The sequence below is a fragment of the Calliopsis andreniformis genome, chromosome 7 (assembly GCF_051401765.1).
Source record: "Calliopsis andreniformis isolate RMS-2024a chromosome 7, iyCalAndr_principal, whole genome shotgun sequence".
NCBI classification, from domain to species: Eukaryota; Metazoa; Arthropoda; class Insecta; order Hymenoptera; family Andrenidae; genus Calliopsis; species Calliopsis andreniformis.
This window is the reverse complement of record NC_135068.1, coordinates 11886291-11905110: the sequence shown is the minus strand read 5'-3', so window position 1 is coordinate 11905110 and position 18820 is coordinate 11886291. Positions and strand designations below refer to the sequence as shown.

The following is an 18820-nucleotide window of genomic DNA, read 5'->3' as shown; positions in this document are numbered from 1 at the left end:
CATCTAGTGGCGATCCATAAATTAATGTTCCCAAATACCTTCTGTAGGTAAGTAGAAAGCATTATTATTGGCTGTAGGTAATTCAAACTTATCTAATCATTTATAAATCCCTCAACCAGGGGGATCTAAAACAGGTCGAAAAAGTGGGGCCACGAATCGTGCCCACGTTTCATAGATCCATTCGTAATACTGTAGTTAGTTTCGAAACGCGACGCGTGTTATTTTCGCTGTAACATATTCATGTGTCCCATTTCGGTGGAGAAATTAGTTGCATTAGTTCTGAGTTCCTCATTCCCAAGAATTTCACCAGCAGAGCAATTCCACTGCGTCTGTTCTGAGGACGAGAGGGAATCGGAAAGAAATCGAGTGTATAGATCAGTCTGTCAAGTTACAGGTAGATTTACACACCATACATGCGCAAATATACGCACATTCGTGCAGCGTTACTAGAAACAAAAAAAATTCTAACCTATAAGATAAGGAAGAAAAAAAGAATAAACACACTTAGCAGTCGCGAAAGTAAAAAATGTTGAGCACGAGAGTAACAGTATCGTAAAATTACGCTGGGGGAATATTGAGTAACTCTTTTCCCGCTATTTCGTGCTGAACATGCAAAACAGTGGACGTCAGACGATTATTTTCGTCCTCTGTTTTTTGTCAATCGAAACACGAACAGAATTTAGTATGCACCATGATTAACAAAAAACGAAATCTCCACGATTCTCAAGATAAAATCTTATTTCCTCGTATAAAAACAAGTCCAATATTTACGACGCACAGAGTTCACTCGCTGTAGCCTCGTAACTCGATATTACTCGATATAAACAAGATTTCGAAGAACTTATAGCGTGTTAGACTCCTTTCTGAGATTAATAGATCGATTTTTGTTTATTCACGAATTTTAGGTTAGTTTAGAGATCGTGGGAGTAGAAATAGCGACGAGGTTATAGCGAGTGATTCCCAAATTTTCTCTTTAAATATCTGTGTATCTGAGGCAAAATGAGCTGTGAGATTTTCAGAATATCTGAGTTAAGAAACCAAGGCCTTAATCATTAAGGGACCTATAGTATATAATTTATGTTTTTAGGTAGAAAAAGACATTAATATATGTGACTGGAGCTTGCTCAGTTTTCGCCTCAAAGCCACAGATATTGCTATCACATTTCGTGTGTCCTCGACGATTGTGGCCAGCTCTGGCATTTTTGCCGCGATAGCGGCACACCAATCGAATTCACCGCCCACATGCGTGCAGAGATGAATGATGTATGCTCGTACGTGCACGCAGATTCATCTTCTTCACTCTACGCGCGAAAGCTGTTCGTCGTCGAACGAGGAAAGCTTGTCATTCGCTATTTTCAGGCGAGATGACTTCACGCCGCGATATTAAGTAATTCTTTTAGCATGTCGTCGGCACATGACATAATACAGGATTCCAGGGGGATCTAGCCGATCTAGGATCAACGAGAATCATCGAGGCGTGTTCGAAACGCAGTTTAGGTCTTTTGTGCTTGCACGATTAGTCGCAATTGATCTGGTTCTTACTTTCTGTTTTCTTAAGGCCTTTTTCGAGTGGTTTTTTTTTCTTCTTTTCTTGAGAATTTGTCGAACTTAATACGAAAATTGAATACTGTAAAATATTGTCTATATTAACATTGGTGGAATATTAATTAAATAATAATCAAAAATTAATACAGAAAAGATTAAGACTGTACTAAGAATAAGGTAAAATGATTCTGAATAAAATACTCCAAAAAATAATTCTGAATAGGTGTAAATTAATCTCTGAATGAATTGCAATCTTTCTAGAGCTCTGAAAAGATGGATCCAGGATTTCCATCGCAACACACTACCACGACAGTAACAACGACGACGACTACCACGCAACCGAATATCCGATTCGATCCATCTTACACGAGAACCTTGCCTGGCATGCTTAAAATTGCCCAAGTGGTAAGCTCATTTGCGTTTTGTTTCTAATCAATATTTTTTTCATTCCAAGGTAGGTCGAGCTATGTACAGGGCGTCTCAAAACTGATGGTTTCTCTTCTAAGCAGAATAATCACTCTTTCATTTTTACCACAAGTATACCATGTTATTAAATTAAAAATATATATAATTTTTTTTTTTCAATTAAAAGGGAAAATTAATTTCACTACTTTTTCAAAATGATTTTCCTCAGAAGAAACTCGAAATTTTAGTGTTCAATCTTCTTTTAATCACCCTGTAGATGGGTTTAAGAGGAACGTAGAGTATTAATGTTCTTATCTCGCGGTTATCGCTCTAATCATACGTTAAAGCTTGTCGAAAGGGGAGAGTTTAATTAGCTTAATCGTTATAGAAGATATGGGGAGAATACTCGAGAGGAAAATGAAGTGGAAATGGAGTAAGAAAATGTTTGCTCGTTTCTCTGATTCTCTGCGAGAAATTCCTCAATAATTTACGCGTGATGTAACTCTCAAGGTCGCATATCTTTTAAACTATAGTTTCATGCAGTGTGTATAATGTTAGATATGGGAGGAGCAATAAATCTGCACGCCACGTGCTTTCTCTTTCATGTAAAGTTCGATGGGAGATAAGCGCGGGAAACTTTAAGCCGCGTTCCCACATGCATAATTTCTCTTTTAAAATTCAGTTCTATTCAGTATATTTTTTCGAGCCCTCACTTCACACTTTTTTAATCATATTTCAAGTTTTTTAATGGTTTCTATTATTATTCTCTATTATCTGTTTTTATTATATTTCATTTTGCTTTCTCTTTAATCAAGCTTGTATTTGTATTTTTGTAGGTCTTAAGTCTCTTGGGATTCATATGTATTACTGTGTCGAGACAGAGCAACTCCAGCAGAGGAGGATGGTTCAACACTGTGGCTATGGGTGGTTTCTGGTTCACAGGAATACTATTAGTATTCTATCTGTTCCACATAGTTGAAAAATTCTCAAAGATTCCTTGGCTAAAAATCGTAAGCTGCTGAATTTATCTTACATTCGTAATCAGGTGAAGAGGTATGTAGTAATGCCCCTGTTCTTGCTCCCAGGAATTCATATTCTGCGCAATCTGGACAGCTTTCTATTTGCTGGCTGCTTCCCTCGCAGCAGATTATGCTAAATATGAAGAAGCTTTTGGAGTTGCAGCAGTAAGTCTCACGAAACTAAATCTGTAAGACAGACAAAGATTTAGTAAGCAATTGATGTTGATTATTCTAACACTTCTGCCTGCTTCCTTGCAGTTTTTTGGATTCTGTGCCATGGTGGCTTATGGCTACGATGCTTGGCTCAAGTTCCATGGAGTGAGAAGTGGTGCTCTGGCGCAGGGCCAACACACTCCCAAACAAGTCTCTACAGTTACAAGTCCTGCATACTAAGTCTAATACAAATATAAAACAGATGGACCACTTTCAAGACATATCGTTACTTTTACGCGTAAGATTTACACTTCTGAGAGCAGAAGACACTAAAAACAGGGCACAACGGATTTGTCTATTTCATTGATTTCGCTATTTTTATTATACGTGTATGTATTCTTGTACATACCTACTTGTTATGTCATTGAAACTCGATATAATCGATAATTTCGCGTCTTTGTACTATAAGGAGACTATATTATAATATGAATGTATTTTTTAATCCTTCTTTCTTTACGAATACGTATTAATTGAAGTATCAGTTAATACTGAAATATTTTTGGACAGACAGTATATACATATACATACATTTGTATACATCTATAAGGAATACGATTAATCAGTATTGTGTTCATGATATGAATCGCTGATAAGCGATTTTGTACTCGTTTTGTATTTAATTTTATATCGTAACAGTTTATTCGGTAATTAAGCGAGATATGGTTGCCTGAATTTATTTAAAATACGCGAAGAATCAAATTGTTTTTGAATGCATTTTCGCCCGAATTAAGTTATTTAAGTTATGCATGTAATGCTAGCAGCTAATGATAAGGATCATTTGTTATAATTTATTAATTAACATGATATTACGGAACGTACTACTTCTGTCTTGTTAATTTTATTCGAGTAACTTCGTACAAATACCTACGTACATATTTACACGATAGAATCATTAGAAAACGTAGCGGTAGTCATTATGGTAATATTTAATCACTACTTACAGAAATAAATTATATTTTTCTCGATCTATTGGTTTTCTCTCCAAGTGTTCTCAAAATAAAAGTATAGAACATCAGTGTTACACGATTTTCCACTATAAAGTTACTAGTTTTTACTACTAATCGAATCATAATTATATCATTGATGTGATCTAAGTGAAAAATGTAAAAAAGGTTAGGTCGCTTATCTCGCGTTGAAATCTTTTTTCAATTTTTTAGGTTACCTTCAGAATTGAAAATTGGCAAGATGGAGAGTGTCAAATATGAAAGAAAAATAACTTTACTGCTTAACGAGTACGGCGTTGAGTATTAATTAATAGTAAAATTTAATCGATGGTGTATATTTTACTGATTTTTATTGCTAAAGCGAGGCCTACGCGCCTGTTTCTTGCCCATCGAGGAGAGGTCTATGGTTTTACCATCAGGAAGCACTAATTTGTTCTCTTGGTAATCGACAAATCCGTTCTCCTCTTCCTCTTCTCGTTGCTCCTCGTCACATTTGATTCCAGTTTCGTAGGAATACTCTCGACGAATACCATCAGGATCGATGTATCCGTATTTACCTCTAGTTATGCAATCGATACCAATGACCTCTTCTTTATACGATCCATCGTCATTCTCGAAGCCCCAGGTGATTGAACCGTCTGGATTGTCGTTTCGATATCGTCTGATGATCTGCAGACAACGATGGAGCTTTATGAATCGCAGAAGACACTACTAAATATATTAGAAACCATAAAACTCAAATAAATTGCGAAATTTTAATCTGCCTCAAAATTGTTCAACTTTGATCGATCATAACTCCGCGAAAAATTGTCGTAGCACCATGATCTTTTTTTTAGACTAAAGCCTGAAGTCTCTACTTTAAGACACTATGTCTGGATTTTAAGTTAAATGCACCTCTACTACTGGAAAACATTAAATCTGAGGACATGTGTGTCAGCTTGAAAATTGCAAAGTTTGACAGGGTGCACCGTCTCCATAAAATTTTTTTCAGGAATAACGCTTATAGGAGCATAAAATATAAACCTTCCCCTGTAATTTAAAAAAAAGATCAAGTCGCTGCGATTTTTTTTCGCAAAGTTACAGCACTTTGAATTAACCCCTGCATTTTTGTCATGTATCGGTACTAGCTGATGTGCTGAAAAATGCAAGGACTATTTCAAAGTGCTGTAACTTCGTGAAAAAAAATCGTACGATAGTGAGCCTGGTCTCATTTTAAAGGGAAAAGCTTCTACTTTCACACCCCTGAATTGATTTTTTCCGAAGATGCTTTTCTATTTGGATGTGGGTCGAGGAGGAGAAGGTGGTTTTTCTCCGAATCTTTCCCGAATTCAGACGACTCTCCAGGGCATAATAAATTTTTTTGGGGAATGCCCTTTGCAGTGGCATAAAGTGCAGACCTTCCCCTTTAATTTAAAAAAAAGATCAAGTCCCTGCGATTTTTTTTTACAAAGTTACAGCACTTTAAAGCAGACCTTGCATTTTCGTACCACATCGGGTGGTGCCAATATACGACAATAATGCAGGGTCTACTTTAAAATGCTGTAATTTTGCGAAAAAAAATCGCAGCGACCTGATCTTTTTTTTAAATTGAAGGGGAAGATTCACACTTTAAGCTACTGTAAGTGTTATTCCTGAAAAAAATTTTCTCAAGTCTGTGCATTTCTTCAAACTTTGCAATTTTTAGAATGACAAATATGCCCTTAAATTTAAAGGGTCACAATAGTACGAGAGTATTAAACTTAAAATCAAGACATAGTATCTTAAAGTAGAGACTTTAGGCTTTAATTTAAAAAAAAGATCAAGTCTCTACGATTTTTTTTCGCAAAGTTACGGCACTTTAAAGCAGACCCTGCATTTTTTCCGTATATTGGCACCACTCTATGTGCTGTGAAAATGCAGGGTTTACTTTAAAGTGCTGTAACTTTGCGAAAAAAAATCGCAGCGACTTGATTCTTTTTTTAAATTAAAGGGGAAGCTTCGAATTTTATGCTCCTACAAGCGTTATTCCTGAAAAAAATTTTCTCACGTCTGTGCATCCTGTCAAACTTTGCAATTTTCAATACGACAAACATGCCCTCAGATTTAAGGAATTACAGTGGTAAAGGCGTAACTAAACTTAAAATTAGGATAGAGTAGTTTAAAGTAGAGACTTCAGGCTTTAATCTCAAAAAAAGATCATGGTCCTACGACAATTTTTCGCGGAATTATCGTCAGTTAAAGTTAGCCAATATTTCTAGTTATTTCTTTCTTTTAAGCTTTCCCTAGTTATTTCTTCTTTTCTAGCTTTTTCTAGTTATTTCTTCTTCGCTAACTCTCTCTAGTTATTTCTTTCAACTTTTTCCTGTAATCCCCCGTGTTTCTAATATTCCCTGATCATTTTCCCTAATTTTCTCTCTGATTCTACATGCCCATTAAAACCAACCTGCGCAACAGGCTTCTTTCCTCGGTGATCATAGGTCTGTGATGGTTTCAGCGGCTTTGGAGCAGGCTTTGCCTGCTGCTTGAATGGCTCCTCTATCGGTTTCCTCGGTTTGCTAGGTTTTGGCGCAGGTCTGTACTGAACAGGAGGCGGAGGAGGTGTCGTCAGAGATCCTCCTCTGCCAGTCGACGATGGCAGTGGCTGCAGAGGACGATACTGCACTGGGGCTGGCTGAGGCTGTGCTGGGCCCAGGTTGGAACTCCTGGAGATGGATCCCACTGGGCCAAAATTCGACAAACCTCGTGGTATGTTCTCTTCACTGTCTTCCTGACTCTCCTGTTGCTCTTCACTCAAGTCTACTTCCTCGTCTTGGTTCTCGTGGTCCCTTGAAGACTCTCTGCCCCTTCCGTCATCCTCTGGCTCCTCGTTCACTGGTTTGATAACTTGAGTCAGAGCTGGAATCGCTGGAGCCGTGGGAAGGTTAGGTCGCAGATGTTTGGGGGGCGAGAATGAGCCTGGTCCTGTTCCTAGAGCATCCTCCACGCCTTTTGGTCTAATTAGGGCAAGAGGTACACTCATGAACAAGTAAGTAGAAAATAGAAATCTTCAGAAAAGTGAGTATCTCATTATTAGACTGTAGATTTCTATAGAGATGCAAGTTTTTATTTGGATTTGAGTTCTTCAGCTACGCCAAGACCCACAGTCTTCTCATTATACGAAGTTCCTACATGGAATTAGGATCATATGGAGTCTCTAAATACTGTTCTTGCTTCTCAGTCACTAAATATCTCTATGTATCTACTGTTTTAGGTGAATACTTCAGACTTATAGAGGTCTTGTGAGTATTATGAGACATACTTGAAGGAAATTGGACGACGAATTCTCTGGTTCGCTGCGAAAGCGCTCTGTGGTGGTGGCAGCGCTGGTCGAGCGGATGGTAATCGCTGCAGACGTGCTGATCGTATTGGCACTGGTAATCCTCTCTGTGGTAAACCGCCGATGTCATCCTGATGAAACTGGGCCGAAACCAGCGCGGTCAGGCACGCCAATAACTGTGAAAAGAAGAAGGATGACTCATAAAAAAGGGGAATAAGAGGAAGAATATCTTATTGTGGCTGGAACTGTTTGCCCAAGAGGTGCAACAGCGCGTAGAAGAAGGAAAGTATTAATGAAGAAGGAAGCATAGATCATTATTCTTGTCTGCAAGGGCGGTCACTCGCTACAGACTGACCTAGAATGTTAATGCTCCGTGGGAGAAGGAAACAAATACCTGACTACTGAGACAGTTCATTAATAGAGAAAGAAATAGGTGTCCTTACATCACTTATTGTAATTTTTATGCAATTTCATATCTTCATGAACACAGCTAAGGAAATGGAATTTGCTTCACCTTTCAAGCACTCTATTTTTCATATGTGCTGGTAATCTGAATAGTGGTCTAAGCAAAAAATCTAAAGAAGTTAAATTTATCACTTGTTTTGTAATATAAATTGAACCGATACCAAAGGAGTGATAAATTCAACTTCTTTAGATTCTTTTACTTAAACCATTTTCATAATCATCTGCAGATTCCTATATTACTGAATATTATAAATATTCTATAGCTTTATATTTCCATAAATGCATAAGAATCCACTGAGAACAAGTTTCCCTTTCAACCTGGTCAACTAAAGAGTCCACTGTTTCAGACTTTATGTGCATGTTAATTTGCGCAACAATGTTCCCCGAGTCTGAGTGACATCGGAATCGAAACACTTTCTCTTTTTCTTAAGCATTCGAATTTTGCGTGTACGTAACACGCTACGTGTCGAGGCGCTGCTAATTAACAGCGAGTACGTGCATACGCTAGACCAGAGCCTCGAACCGGTACCACTTTGATACAAGTGGAACCAGTCCCCTCTGAGGAAACCAGTTAGATCGAGATAGAAAGAAATCCAAATGCAAAATAAGAACAATCGAATAAATGGCGATTTGACAGGCGACCGAGTCGACAATTTTAATCCCGCTCATTTCCTTGTGCACTTTACATTATGCAAGAATATGAAATACCAGTTTGTATCATTTCTATTAACGTAATCCTCGTCGCCCCGAGAAAGTTATGTTCAATTACCTAACAGGAAACCACTGAGAGCTGGATTAGAGGTCTGTGCTCGTATGAGTAAAGAGATGTCTTAAAGATACCCAGTAAAGTCTTAGAAATGTCCAACAGACGTCATTTTACAGATCATTATGTCTTTAGGATGTCTTAGAAAGTATTCATGAAACATCTTACAGAGATTCATGTTAGATGTGTATGAGATGTACGCTGTTGGATGTTTTTAAGAGGTTCAGATCATGTTGTCAGACTTTCAGGCATAAAATGAACATAAAACAGATATCTTCAAGATGCTGTGTGCTGTCTGGTGGTTAATGAGATGGAGGCAGAGGTGGATCTTTGGTTTATCTGTCTATTCTCTGAACTTGAGAAGCTGAAAATACGAAGACTTCTTATTTTCAATAATCCAGCTCAGAAGACTGATAGTGATGTCCATCATCAGTGAACCTGGTTCTACAGTTCCTGCAGTCCTCAGGAATGTGCTCCAGAAAAATCAAGAAAAGGGAAGAATAGCTAACTGGTATAAGCAGACTCAAAACAGAAGCTTCTTTTTGATCTCATGAATAACTAACAGAAGACCTCGTTAAATTTTCCACAGAATATGTAAAATAATATTTCCCTCCAATTCCTCCTATTCAGAAGAAGAGGATGCCAAAACTGATCAGAGGTCTGCTCTGCTACAATTTCTATAGTCCTCAGGAATGCAGCTGGTAGGTGGGGGAGAGACAGGCGCAGTGGACGCGGATTTGTTTCTTACGAGGGCTGCACTTCGTTCCAAGTCGCAGCACGCGCAGATATTTATAGGGGATACGACTGAAAATCTAAATCGGCTTTCTTACGAAGCACTTTCACTCGGCTCGAGCGCCCGCGCCGCGACGTAGTACGTAATTTTCGTCCTTCGTGGTCGAGGATCGTTAAGAATGCGTTCAAGATCTTGCTATAATCTCCCCACCACCTGCCACGCGCTCTCTTATTCGTTCTCTTTCACTCGCTCCTCCTGACTCGTTCATTCACTCCTCCTGGTTTCACTTTCTTCCCGCGATCGGTTTTCTTCTCGATTCATGGGAGGGCTTCACGATGGACATCACGTTTCGAAAAGCAATACGTGAGATATTTTTTACATGACCTCCTTGAAATTTCTGTGCCACTCCTAAATCGACTCACTTCGAATCTAGTCTAGAACTCTGTTGAGAGTCTTACGTACTCATGGCAGTACTTCATACATCAAAATTACTGAAGGACTCCTTTCGAGTCTGTTGTAGCTGTACAAAATATTATAAAAAAGAATTAGTCTAGAGATTGATGAGTCTCAGAGCTGTGTAAAATATTTCAAGTAGCAAATAGTCTATTTTATTTTAGATCTTCAAGAAATATTACTAAGATAATTCAATTTTGGGCTTAAATTTTGTTGTGTTAAGTGTGTCTAATGTATAAGAATATTTAATTAAAACTGTGGAATAGAGATTACTCAAAAGGGTATTTGAAATATTTTACCTAGCACTGATGGTAATTTTCCTTTAATGATACTTGACGAAAAGGATATCAATCAGTGTTTAAATAAAAGGAAGCTAACTCAGGGTTCTTACATAATGTCTGGCGATTATAAAGTAACTGGTTGAGATAGAAACCCTCTGGTTAAGCTATGCACGCGGATACAGGTAGGCTGATCGAAAGGAATGTCAAGTATAAAGGAAACTTTATATGTAAGTCGATACACTTTTTACATTTCGTCTAAAAACTCGTCCATCAACTCTGTCGGCTCCTCCTAGCTCCTCCCTCTACATCTGCCCTTTAGTCGATATTTAAATGTGATACCCTAAAAACTGAACCAATTAAAAATTCAGATACCTAGCTAAACGTCTAGTTTTCTATTTTTAGACCTTCTTTAATGCCAAATTAATTAGTCTAGCTAAATACGTATTTAAAAAATTCTTGAAAAGACTCTCTGACATTTGTTAGATCATGTTCAGAGAAAATGGAACAAAATGGAGCAAAGGGAGTCTGCAGCTTGCATGGGGGAGTCTCCATAAAACAGCAGAATTTTGAGCAGAGGTCTTTCTTCTGTGGAATTTTATTTCATATGAAAATTAGTGAGAGTATAGATTAATACACTTGTCAGGAAGTTTCTTAATCCCATCACGGTTCATTGAGTATCGCGATTTTTGCATTTCCCGTTTCACCGGAAGTCACCTTACGTAAAATTCATATTTACTTCTCTCCAAAGAAATATTCAAATGAAGTTGTAAAGATTGAGATTCTTACCCAGACTTTTTACTAAGTTTTAAAGATTTTTTTGCACTTCGAAAGCAACAGAATTTTCTTGGCTATTCAACATTTAAAAATCCTCCTCCATTTTGCTCCACATGTTTATCTTATCTTATGTGGCGTCTAAACTGCGAGTTTTTATGCATTTATGGAATGTTGAAACGTGTAAAAACTTACAGAATGCATAACATATTCAAAAAAATAGAAAATATGAAAAACAGAGTGTAAATTATAGCCTTAGATGATACACGACGTCTTGAAAACGTCTTTTGGGCATTTCTAGGCCTTCACTGGATGTCTTTAAGACGTTTCTAAGACGTCCCTGTGCTTCATGGGACTACGCGAAAGATAAAGCAAATTTTTATTCGTTCTATTTCTAGAACCGCGTTTATGAAAATATGAAACTGCATAAAAATCTGCAGTCCAGTTATCTCACAGAGGATGTCAGTGACGGCGTGTTAGGGGTTGCGGAGGTAGCAGAAGAAGCGAGGAATGCAGCTAAGTTCGTCCTGGAATGGAAGCTCGGGATAAGGGCCCGTTTAATGGGTTCGCCAAAGCGAGAAAAAGGGATGAAAATAATGGAAGGTTTTTGGGGGTACTCACGATCACCGCGACGCGCATGGCCGTGTCCCGTGTCCCCTGTCGCAATGGTGGTCACACTGGGTGTGGTGCCGGCGCGTTTATGCCTCACACTACCGCGAACGACTCCCCGTCTCCGTCTTCTTATACCTATATCCCCGTTTAAATTCCTATAGTACGAGCAACACGCAGGCCAACTTTCCATCGGCCAGCAGGAATTGTGTTCCACTGCGAACACGAGAACCGCGAAATGGATTCGGTTGGCACACGCGTTCTTCAATTTCTGGGGCATGATATTCTCCTCGACACCAGGCGCTCATCCTTGCTGATGGACCCTCACTGCGCTGGAAGAGATTGAGGGGATTCCCTGAGACTGTGAGGTGCTCAGAAAACGGAGGGGTTTTGTGGAAGTATTACGAATGCGATTTTTAAAAAATTTTTTAAGTATAAGATGTGTATTATTATTGTCATTGATAGGGAAGGAGCGAACAGCTTTGTGCATTGTGTATTTTCCAGAATGAAAAAGTGGAGTAATACCTTATTAAGGGGCTGGAAGAGCTCGATAGTCGCTGATGCAGAGCAAAATAGTAGCTTCAATAACACCAGTGTGGAATAGAATCTTCTCTTCTTTCAGTATTCCAAAACTGACTTCTAAAAAATACAACAAATTCAGCAATAATCTCTGTGCATTATTTTTGAAACGTTCTATATAAATAAAGTTACCAGGGAAATCGCCTGAATAATAAACCATATGCAGCGAGCGTGCTCGGGCAGACAGGTCCTAATTGTCCTGTTGGAGCAGTCGAGCTTGCAGCAGAGTGGTAAAAGTAGACATCAATATCAGTTATCGAGAGTTACCTAAGTATTACATCTACTCGTTTCCCCTAACCGCTGGAGTGGTTCACATTTTCACGAGTTCGAGTCGCTGAAAAGACAAACGTGTAAGAATAATTGAATCCACAACTATTCTTTATTTTGACCAAAGGTAGAAAGTTCGAATGAAATTGAATTTTCACGGTAGCTGAGTGCACCTAGCCTTTTCAGTCGTCTGCATGTCTTGTTCATATTTATAATACTAATTAACATTGTAGAGAAAAGGAAAGTTATTGCTACGTAGTTGGCGATTGAAAAGCAGCGACTGAGAAGCGAAGGCGACTATTCCTTAGCCGAACTTCTACGGGGAGACTGCTGGAGGCTCGAATCCAAGGTCAGTGTCGGGGCTGAAGCCTACTACACTTATCCTCGTGATATAATCCTGACATACAATATGTGCAGGCTTATCATTCTACGGTGGGATATAATTTATTGAGTACTGAACTATTATATCCACTTCCTTGATTTCTAGAATAAAATATCGAACAGGGTCAGTAGTTTTCTTTTATTTAAAAGATTATTTAATATGAAGCCTGAGATAGAAGCTTGAGCATCGAAGAAGTTAAGTGTGCAGACTATAGCAAAGTTATGCAGTAATGATTTGGTTCCTCGATCATCAGGACCAAATTTAAAATGTCATTTGGCATTTTTTCGTGGTCCCATTTTAGAGCGACGGCTCGTAAAACACTGATGGACTTGTAAACTCTGCACGCACACTAAATGCAAATGTTACCAGAACATTCTCCACCATCTGAAACCAGTTTTCTCTTCGCTTCTCTCCTCCGTACATCGTAATATGAGGCGTATTTCGTTTTCGTGCCCCTTTTCTTTGCAGTTCAAGGTCAGCGGATAGATTTCCTGAAGGAATGTTTATTAAAAAACACGGTAACTAGGTTTCACCAATTGCAGAGGGCCTAGTACATCTGTGGCATTTTGTGGAGAATAGTTTTGGGGACCAGAAACCCTCAAAGCTAACCTAATACCTAAGTCTCTTCCTGATTACTGTATTTTTTTTTGTAGAAATCAATTCCAACTAATGGCAACAAATTTGAGTGTCTCAGAAAAAGCTACTTTGCTTGGTCAAATATTCCAACACAGAAATGGAACATAAGTCCTACATTTGGACTTATTTCCAACCTTAAAACTAGCTATTCAATTCCTAAAGCAAGGGGAAGACTTTGGCAAACATTGAAGAATCGTGTACAGCGTCGCTTTACCCCCACAGGAATGTGTCCAGCCGTTTCGCTGAGGAATGCCGCGAGTTAGAACCCTTGAAGTCGAATCAGGTACTTTGGTCAGCAGGTCTGGGTAGAGGCGCGGGAAAGAAACAGGTAGATAGGTGGATAGGTAGGTGGGTAGGTGGGTAGGTAGGTAGGTGGTGCAGCGGAGCAGAGCTCTCGCGGGAGGTGAACAGTGGAGGGAAGTCGAGTCGAACCGGCAAGCCAGACGGATCATTTTGTGGAGGCTGAAACCCCCCAGGAAACCGGTTCTTCCTTGCGCTTTTCTCTTCTTTCCTTTTTATCCCGCTGCAAGACGCGTAGTCGTCGTGTAACCATCGGCTGGTACTACTGAGACGCATACTCGCATGTTGCACGGGTTATATACGTGAAGGACCGCGTCTGGAAATATGGAAGGCATCGAGCATTATTGTAGGAGGTGCCTCTATAAATTCTGAGGCGATTAAGCTCCTTCAAATTCAGGGAAAAATTGGGGGAACCTAAGAATATGTGAATTTTGCTCTTTGCTGATATTTTTTTAATAAAATCTTTACCTTCATAAAGATTATAGGGAGACTCTAGGCTAGTTGGGTCTGGTTGCTTATGAAAAATTATAAAGAAATATTCTTGTTCTTACTTGTTTAATGCTTTGCTGATAGTTGAATCGGCTGTACCTGTTGTCTAATTATTCCAGGGTCCATAGGCGAGGTTCTGGTCATCTAATTTGGATGATTTGAAGACCAAATGTAGGGCATAGTTCAAGGAATCTAAAAATGTGTGGATTTTGGCTACTGCAGGTGCAATACTGAGCGAATTCTGAAACAATTCAGAGGAAATTTATTATGTAATTACTCTTATATGGTCTTGAGGGTTGCTATCGGGTGATGAATTAAAAATAAAACGACCTTCATATGTTCTAAGCGACTTCATTTACAAAAAAAGTCGACATAACCCCTTTGTTACTAAATACCTTTTGTTCCAAAGATTATTCTTCTACTCTTATATATGTAGTTTCAAAGATAAAGTGCTAATTCTTATATACTGAGACACCCTGTATAGTAAGGCGAAGGACACGGCGGTACTTCGATATTGCCGATACTGTGTATTATTTTAGCGCGATTTCGATCGCGCGTCTGAGTAACAATTCTGTATCTGAAGTATTATAAAATACAGCCTATATTTTTCATTCATTTTCTTCTTCTAAAACTGAAGAAACTTAAAGAACTGTAAATATTAAACTCATTGACCTAAAGAATGAAGTATTATACAAAACAGCCTATATTTTTCATTCATTTTCTTCTCTCCTAATGCATATTCCTGTAGATCCTTACACTGTAATTACGAAATTCATTTAGCTTCATTTGAGCCGCCTGTGCGCGTATGCTTCCATGGAATCTTTCTGCTTAATGAATACTCTACCCTCTGTAATTAATTGGCTGTGATTCCTGTGAGATGCAGAACCGAGCGAACTGGATGCAAGCGGTAACCATAGATGGCAGTTCGATGGCTTAGATGTCTCGTTGCCGAGGGATCGCTATCCAGAGCCCATGTCTGTACATTTCAGCTCTTTCCACTTCTTGCAATCCTTCTCCATCCTAGCGCCGCGACGTCTGCTATTTCTGTCATCTAGAAACAATCGATGAAAAATAATTACTAAAATATGAAACCACTCATTAAACCCGAAATACTGAAGAAAGAATTCCAATTTCAATTTCTTGGCTCCTAGGTTAAGCTACAATTGCAAACTCAGCGTTAAAATCAACCCTGTACTTTTGAGATTATGGACACTGATTAACCCTTTCATGACTGCTTGGTTTCCTCTTAAAGCAGCTTTTAAGAATGATCTCTCTGGATCATAGGAAGGACTTATTGTTTCCTGTGACCACCTATGCGTTAAAGTTAACCCTATGAGAAAGAAAAGACCTTATCATTTTCCCTGACAAATTTGTAGGGGTAGTAGCAGAGAGTACCTGGACATCGCAGAATACCTGGCATCGACAATAAACAATATTTGCTCCGCTGACGAGATGAACCTCAAAGACAATAGACCTGTACTGTTGCCAGAGTTCATCTTGTCAGCGGAGCAGTGCCCTACTCCTACGAGAAACGTGGCTCTTGAATATTTCTGATACGCGAAATATGGCTCCTGTGATAACAATGCTTGGCCACCAATGTCCTAGCCCATCTCTGATCTATCTATAAAGAAAATCGACGTTCCTTGGAGCAAGGGGGCCAGCAAACGCGACGACGGCAGCGTCATCAAGCGCCTCGGCGACCGGCCGATTGAACACGGTCTGCGATCGTGCCGATTCCTCTGATTGGCCGAGAGAGCCGGCGTTACTCACGGCGCAAGAAGACTCTTTGTCTGTTTTTCGTCCGGCCGAGCAGCCGGCAACCGGCCGAGCGCAACTTATACGTGCAGTCGGAGGTCCTTCAGCCGTCGTGTCGGCTGCAATTATTACGCTCGCTTTCGAATTCGATCTCGGCCTGCTCCTATCCACCGCGAGTCCTCTGCTATCGTGCCGCGACGCTGCATGAAAGAAATCGGTGCTGTGCCTTGAAAAACCTTTGAGGATATCGGAGAAACAGTGTCGAGCCGCAGGTGAGTCCCAATTTCAAGCTAGGGGACAATTGGGCCTTTTGAGTCTTCGATCCTAGAACAGATAAGGGATTTAGTTAGCGTGGAATGTAGGTTTTTAGGTATTGAACTTATTACTGAGTGAAAGTGATTGGATTAGAGGGATTTTCGGGGTCTTTTAAGTGAATTTGAGGGGGTGGAGGTTCTAACAGAGGGAAATGCGGTAGATAAGATCAGTTTTGAATCGAGCTACCCGGTACATCAGGCGATTGTGTTCTCCCGCGGATCCCGACTTCCTCTGACGACCTTCAGCTTGGTAGTGGTCGAAGAGCATTGGCCGTGGCTCCGACATCTAGCGTTCCAGAAAAATTCTGCTTCTCTGAATACCTCGGAAAGTTGACAAAGAAGTTCGTTATTTTTCCTAACCAAAAAGCATTTTACAAATATTCAATTATTCGAATAGTTGAACTAACTTGTTGGAAGATAGAATCATTACAATACTTTCTCCCAAGAATTGTGATCTAAAAATTGAAACAAAATTACCTACTTTGAGGAATTTAAGAAATTGAGGAATTTCAAGGAAATAGAAAAAGTAGAGACCTAGGGACCTAGGGTTCTAAAACTTATATTCAAACCCTACTTTTCTTCGTTTCTCGACTTCTCAAAATTTCGAGACAGGTTCCAGGCCTTCCAAAATCGTGCAGAACTCGAAGACACAAGGTTCCTTGAAACGCTAGACGTGCGTACGCCTGGGTCCGTGTGTGTAAGTGCTCGAGGCGCGGACACTGCTTCGGTCAAGGTCGTAGTCTGCAAGTTAATGCTCTTTTTGCACGTTCTCTTCCCCCCGACTGTACACGGTGTCTCGAAGAACAGACAATTAATGTCTGTGCGGCGGACTTTCAAATTGTCCCGAATAAAGAGAAGCGTTCAATCGATTATTTGATATTCTGTGGCGTGAAGCGATAACATGAGTTCTTTTATTAAAAAACTTGATTATGAGAGATTTTTTAGAGCTTAGAAATTTTTTAGGCACGTTCTTTTTTTGTTTACTTGATCCATACACACTGATTTTTTTGTCTCCTTTTAATATGCTGTTAGACACAAAAACTTAAGAGACATGTATTTTTTTCATGATCCACCTTAATTTAAGGGGAAAATACAGTCCCTCTATAAACATCGAATATAAATGCCTCTATAAATATCAGTAATTGATAGTTAGCAATGTATTAAAAGGAGAAAAAAAACCAGTGCTAACAAGAAGACAGCTTGGCAGTGACCCTTGTAAGCTTTTTACTGTCCCTGAGAGCTTCACACAGTTCACACCCTCTCATCAGTGGCTATAAACCTTCATTAGTATAATCCACCTGAAATAATAAATATACATTAATTGACCTGAATTTCTGGATTAGAAAAATTTGCAAGAAACTCAATACCCTAGGGACAGCCTCATTGGCGATATTTTTTTTCTTTCCTTGGTTCTCTAAGCTTCTTCTCACTGTCCTTGAGAGCTTCTTGCCCTCTCACCAGCAGCCATAAACCTTTACTGGTGTTATCTGCCTGGAATAATAAACACATATTAATCGATGTTAATCTCTGGATCAGGAAAATTGCAAAAAATCTAATTACCCAAGAGAAATCTTCAATAGCGACTTTCTTTGTTTCCTTGGTTCTCTGAGTTCCTTCAGCAGTGGCCACAAGTCTGTAGTACACTTACCCACCTGAAATAATAAAGGTCGTGGCCCTGAATTTCTAGATTAGAAAAATTTGCAAAAGGCCCAAGAGACCTTCGTTCATCAAGAACAGATAATTAATGTACGGTGCCGAGGATTGGTAACTCCACCACCGTTGGCGAACTCTGATGGCCAATGGGGTACGAGTTTCCTTCCCTCGGCGCGAAATGCAGCCATTATGGAGAAAAAGCCAACCCTGTGATTTATTCGATTTTTGCAAGAATGTAACGTTCTGCTGGAGACAATGCTAATTGTGAGACTTATCGCGTAAGTATCTGAGTAAGTATAATAATTCCTAAGCCACTTACCACGTACTGAAACTAGTGGACTCACGCAATTCTGTGTTTTTAAGCCCAGGTCTAGTATTTTTTCCAATATTACTAAGAAACGCAACTGGGTATAAATTTTGGATTAATTATGGCGCCCTTTAGTTAGGGCAAATTTCATTGTAAATAATTTTGGCGGCAAAGTTTTGAATAAGCAAAATCTAATCCATCAGCGATAAATATTTGCTGGATTTGTATTTCGCTAATTTAATGCAAGTAGGAATTTAATTGAAGACTGTAGCTCAAAGAAACTACATAATTTTCAAAATTAGATTGATTATAAATTCATAGAATTTCTACATGGCGACATCTGTGTAGTAACTCCAGAACTAACTGCCTCGTCTTCTCTATCGATAAGTGTTATCTCTTTTAGATAAAAACAGAGATTTTGAGAATCGCTGAATTTTTTTCTAGTAAATAAATTATGTAACTTGTATTTACTAAATTCAACTTTTTTAAGACACGTCCTTTGTTCAAGTTCTCATAATTTTTCTGCAGAATCAGCAAGTGTCGCCTGCTGGCCCTCTGGCGAAGAATTCGAGGACTATCTCTTTAGATCCATCTTGATCCCAGCGATCGCGTCCCAGTAGCGATCTAGTAGTCATCCTAAGT

The 18820-nt window shown here is 39.2% G+C and overlaps 2 protein-coding genes across 3 annotated transcripts; one reads left to right on the top strand and one right to left on the bottom strand.

Annotated features, from left to right (window-relative positions):
• The first annotated feature begins 158 nt into the window (after positions 1 to 158).
• Positions 159 to 4147, top strand: LOC143181756 (CKLF-like MARVEL transmembrane domain-containing protein 4). Of its 2 annotated transcripts, none has more exons than XM_076382338.1 (5): positions 159 to 394; positions 1807 to 1950; positions 2787 to 2960; positions 3036 to 3134; positions 3228 to 4147. In XM_076382338.1, the coding sequence occupies exons 2-5, from the start codon at positions 1819 to 1821 to the stop codon at positions 3360 to 3362; spliced, it is 540 nt and encodes a 179-aa protein (XP_076238453.1). In that variant the 5' UTR covers positions 159 to 394; positions 1807 to 1818; the 3' UTR covers positions 3363 to 4147. The 2 variants fall into 2 exon arrangements, with proteins under 2 accessions (XP_076238453.1, XP_076238454.1); XM_076382339.1 differs by lacking the exon at positions 159 to 394 and adding an exon at positions 1416 to 1722.
• A 77-nt stretch (positions 4148 to 4224) lies between these two features.
• On the bottom strand, positions 4225 to 11689 carry LOC143181755 (uncharacterized). The gene is given in 5 exon segments (XM_076382337.1): positions 4225 to 4795; positions 6549 to 7098; positions 7404 to 7597; positions 11509 to 11548; positions 11550 to 11689. Coding segments are annotated over 5 exon segments (1254 nt in total). The 3' UTR covers positions 4225 to 4465.
• Positions 11690 to 18820: the final 7131 nt, after the last annotated feature.

What these genes read in the sequence shown, in the direction of transcription:
- LOC143181756 (XM_076382338.1), top strand. Translation starts at nt 1,819, where the DNA reads ATGGATCCAGGATTTCCATCGCAACACACTACCACGACAGTAACAACG. An exon ending in TGCTTAAAATTGCCCAAGTG is followed by an intron (nt 1,951 to 2,786) that starts GTAAGCTCATTT and finishes GTATTTTTGTAG; the next exon opens with GTCTTAAGTCTCTTGGGATT. An exon ending in AAGCTTTTGGAGTTGCAGCA is followed by an intron (nt 3,135 to 3,227) that starts GTAAGTCTCACG and finishes GCTTCCTTGCAG; the next exon opens with TTTTTTGGATTCTGTGCCAT.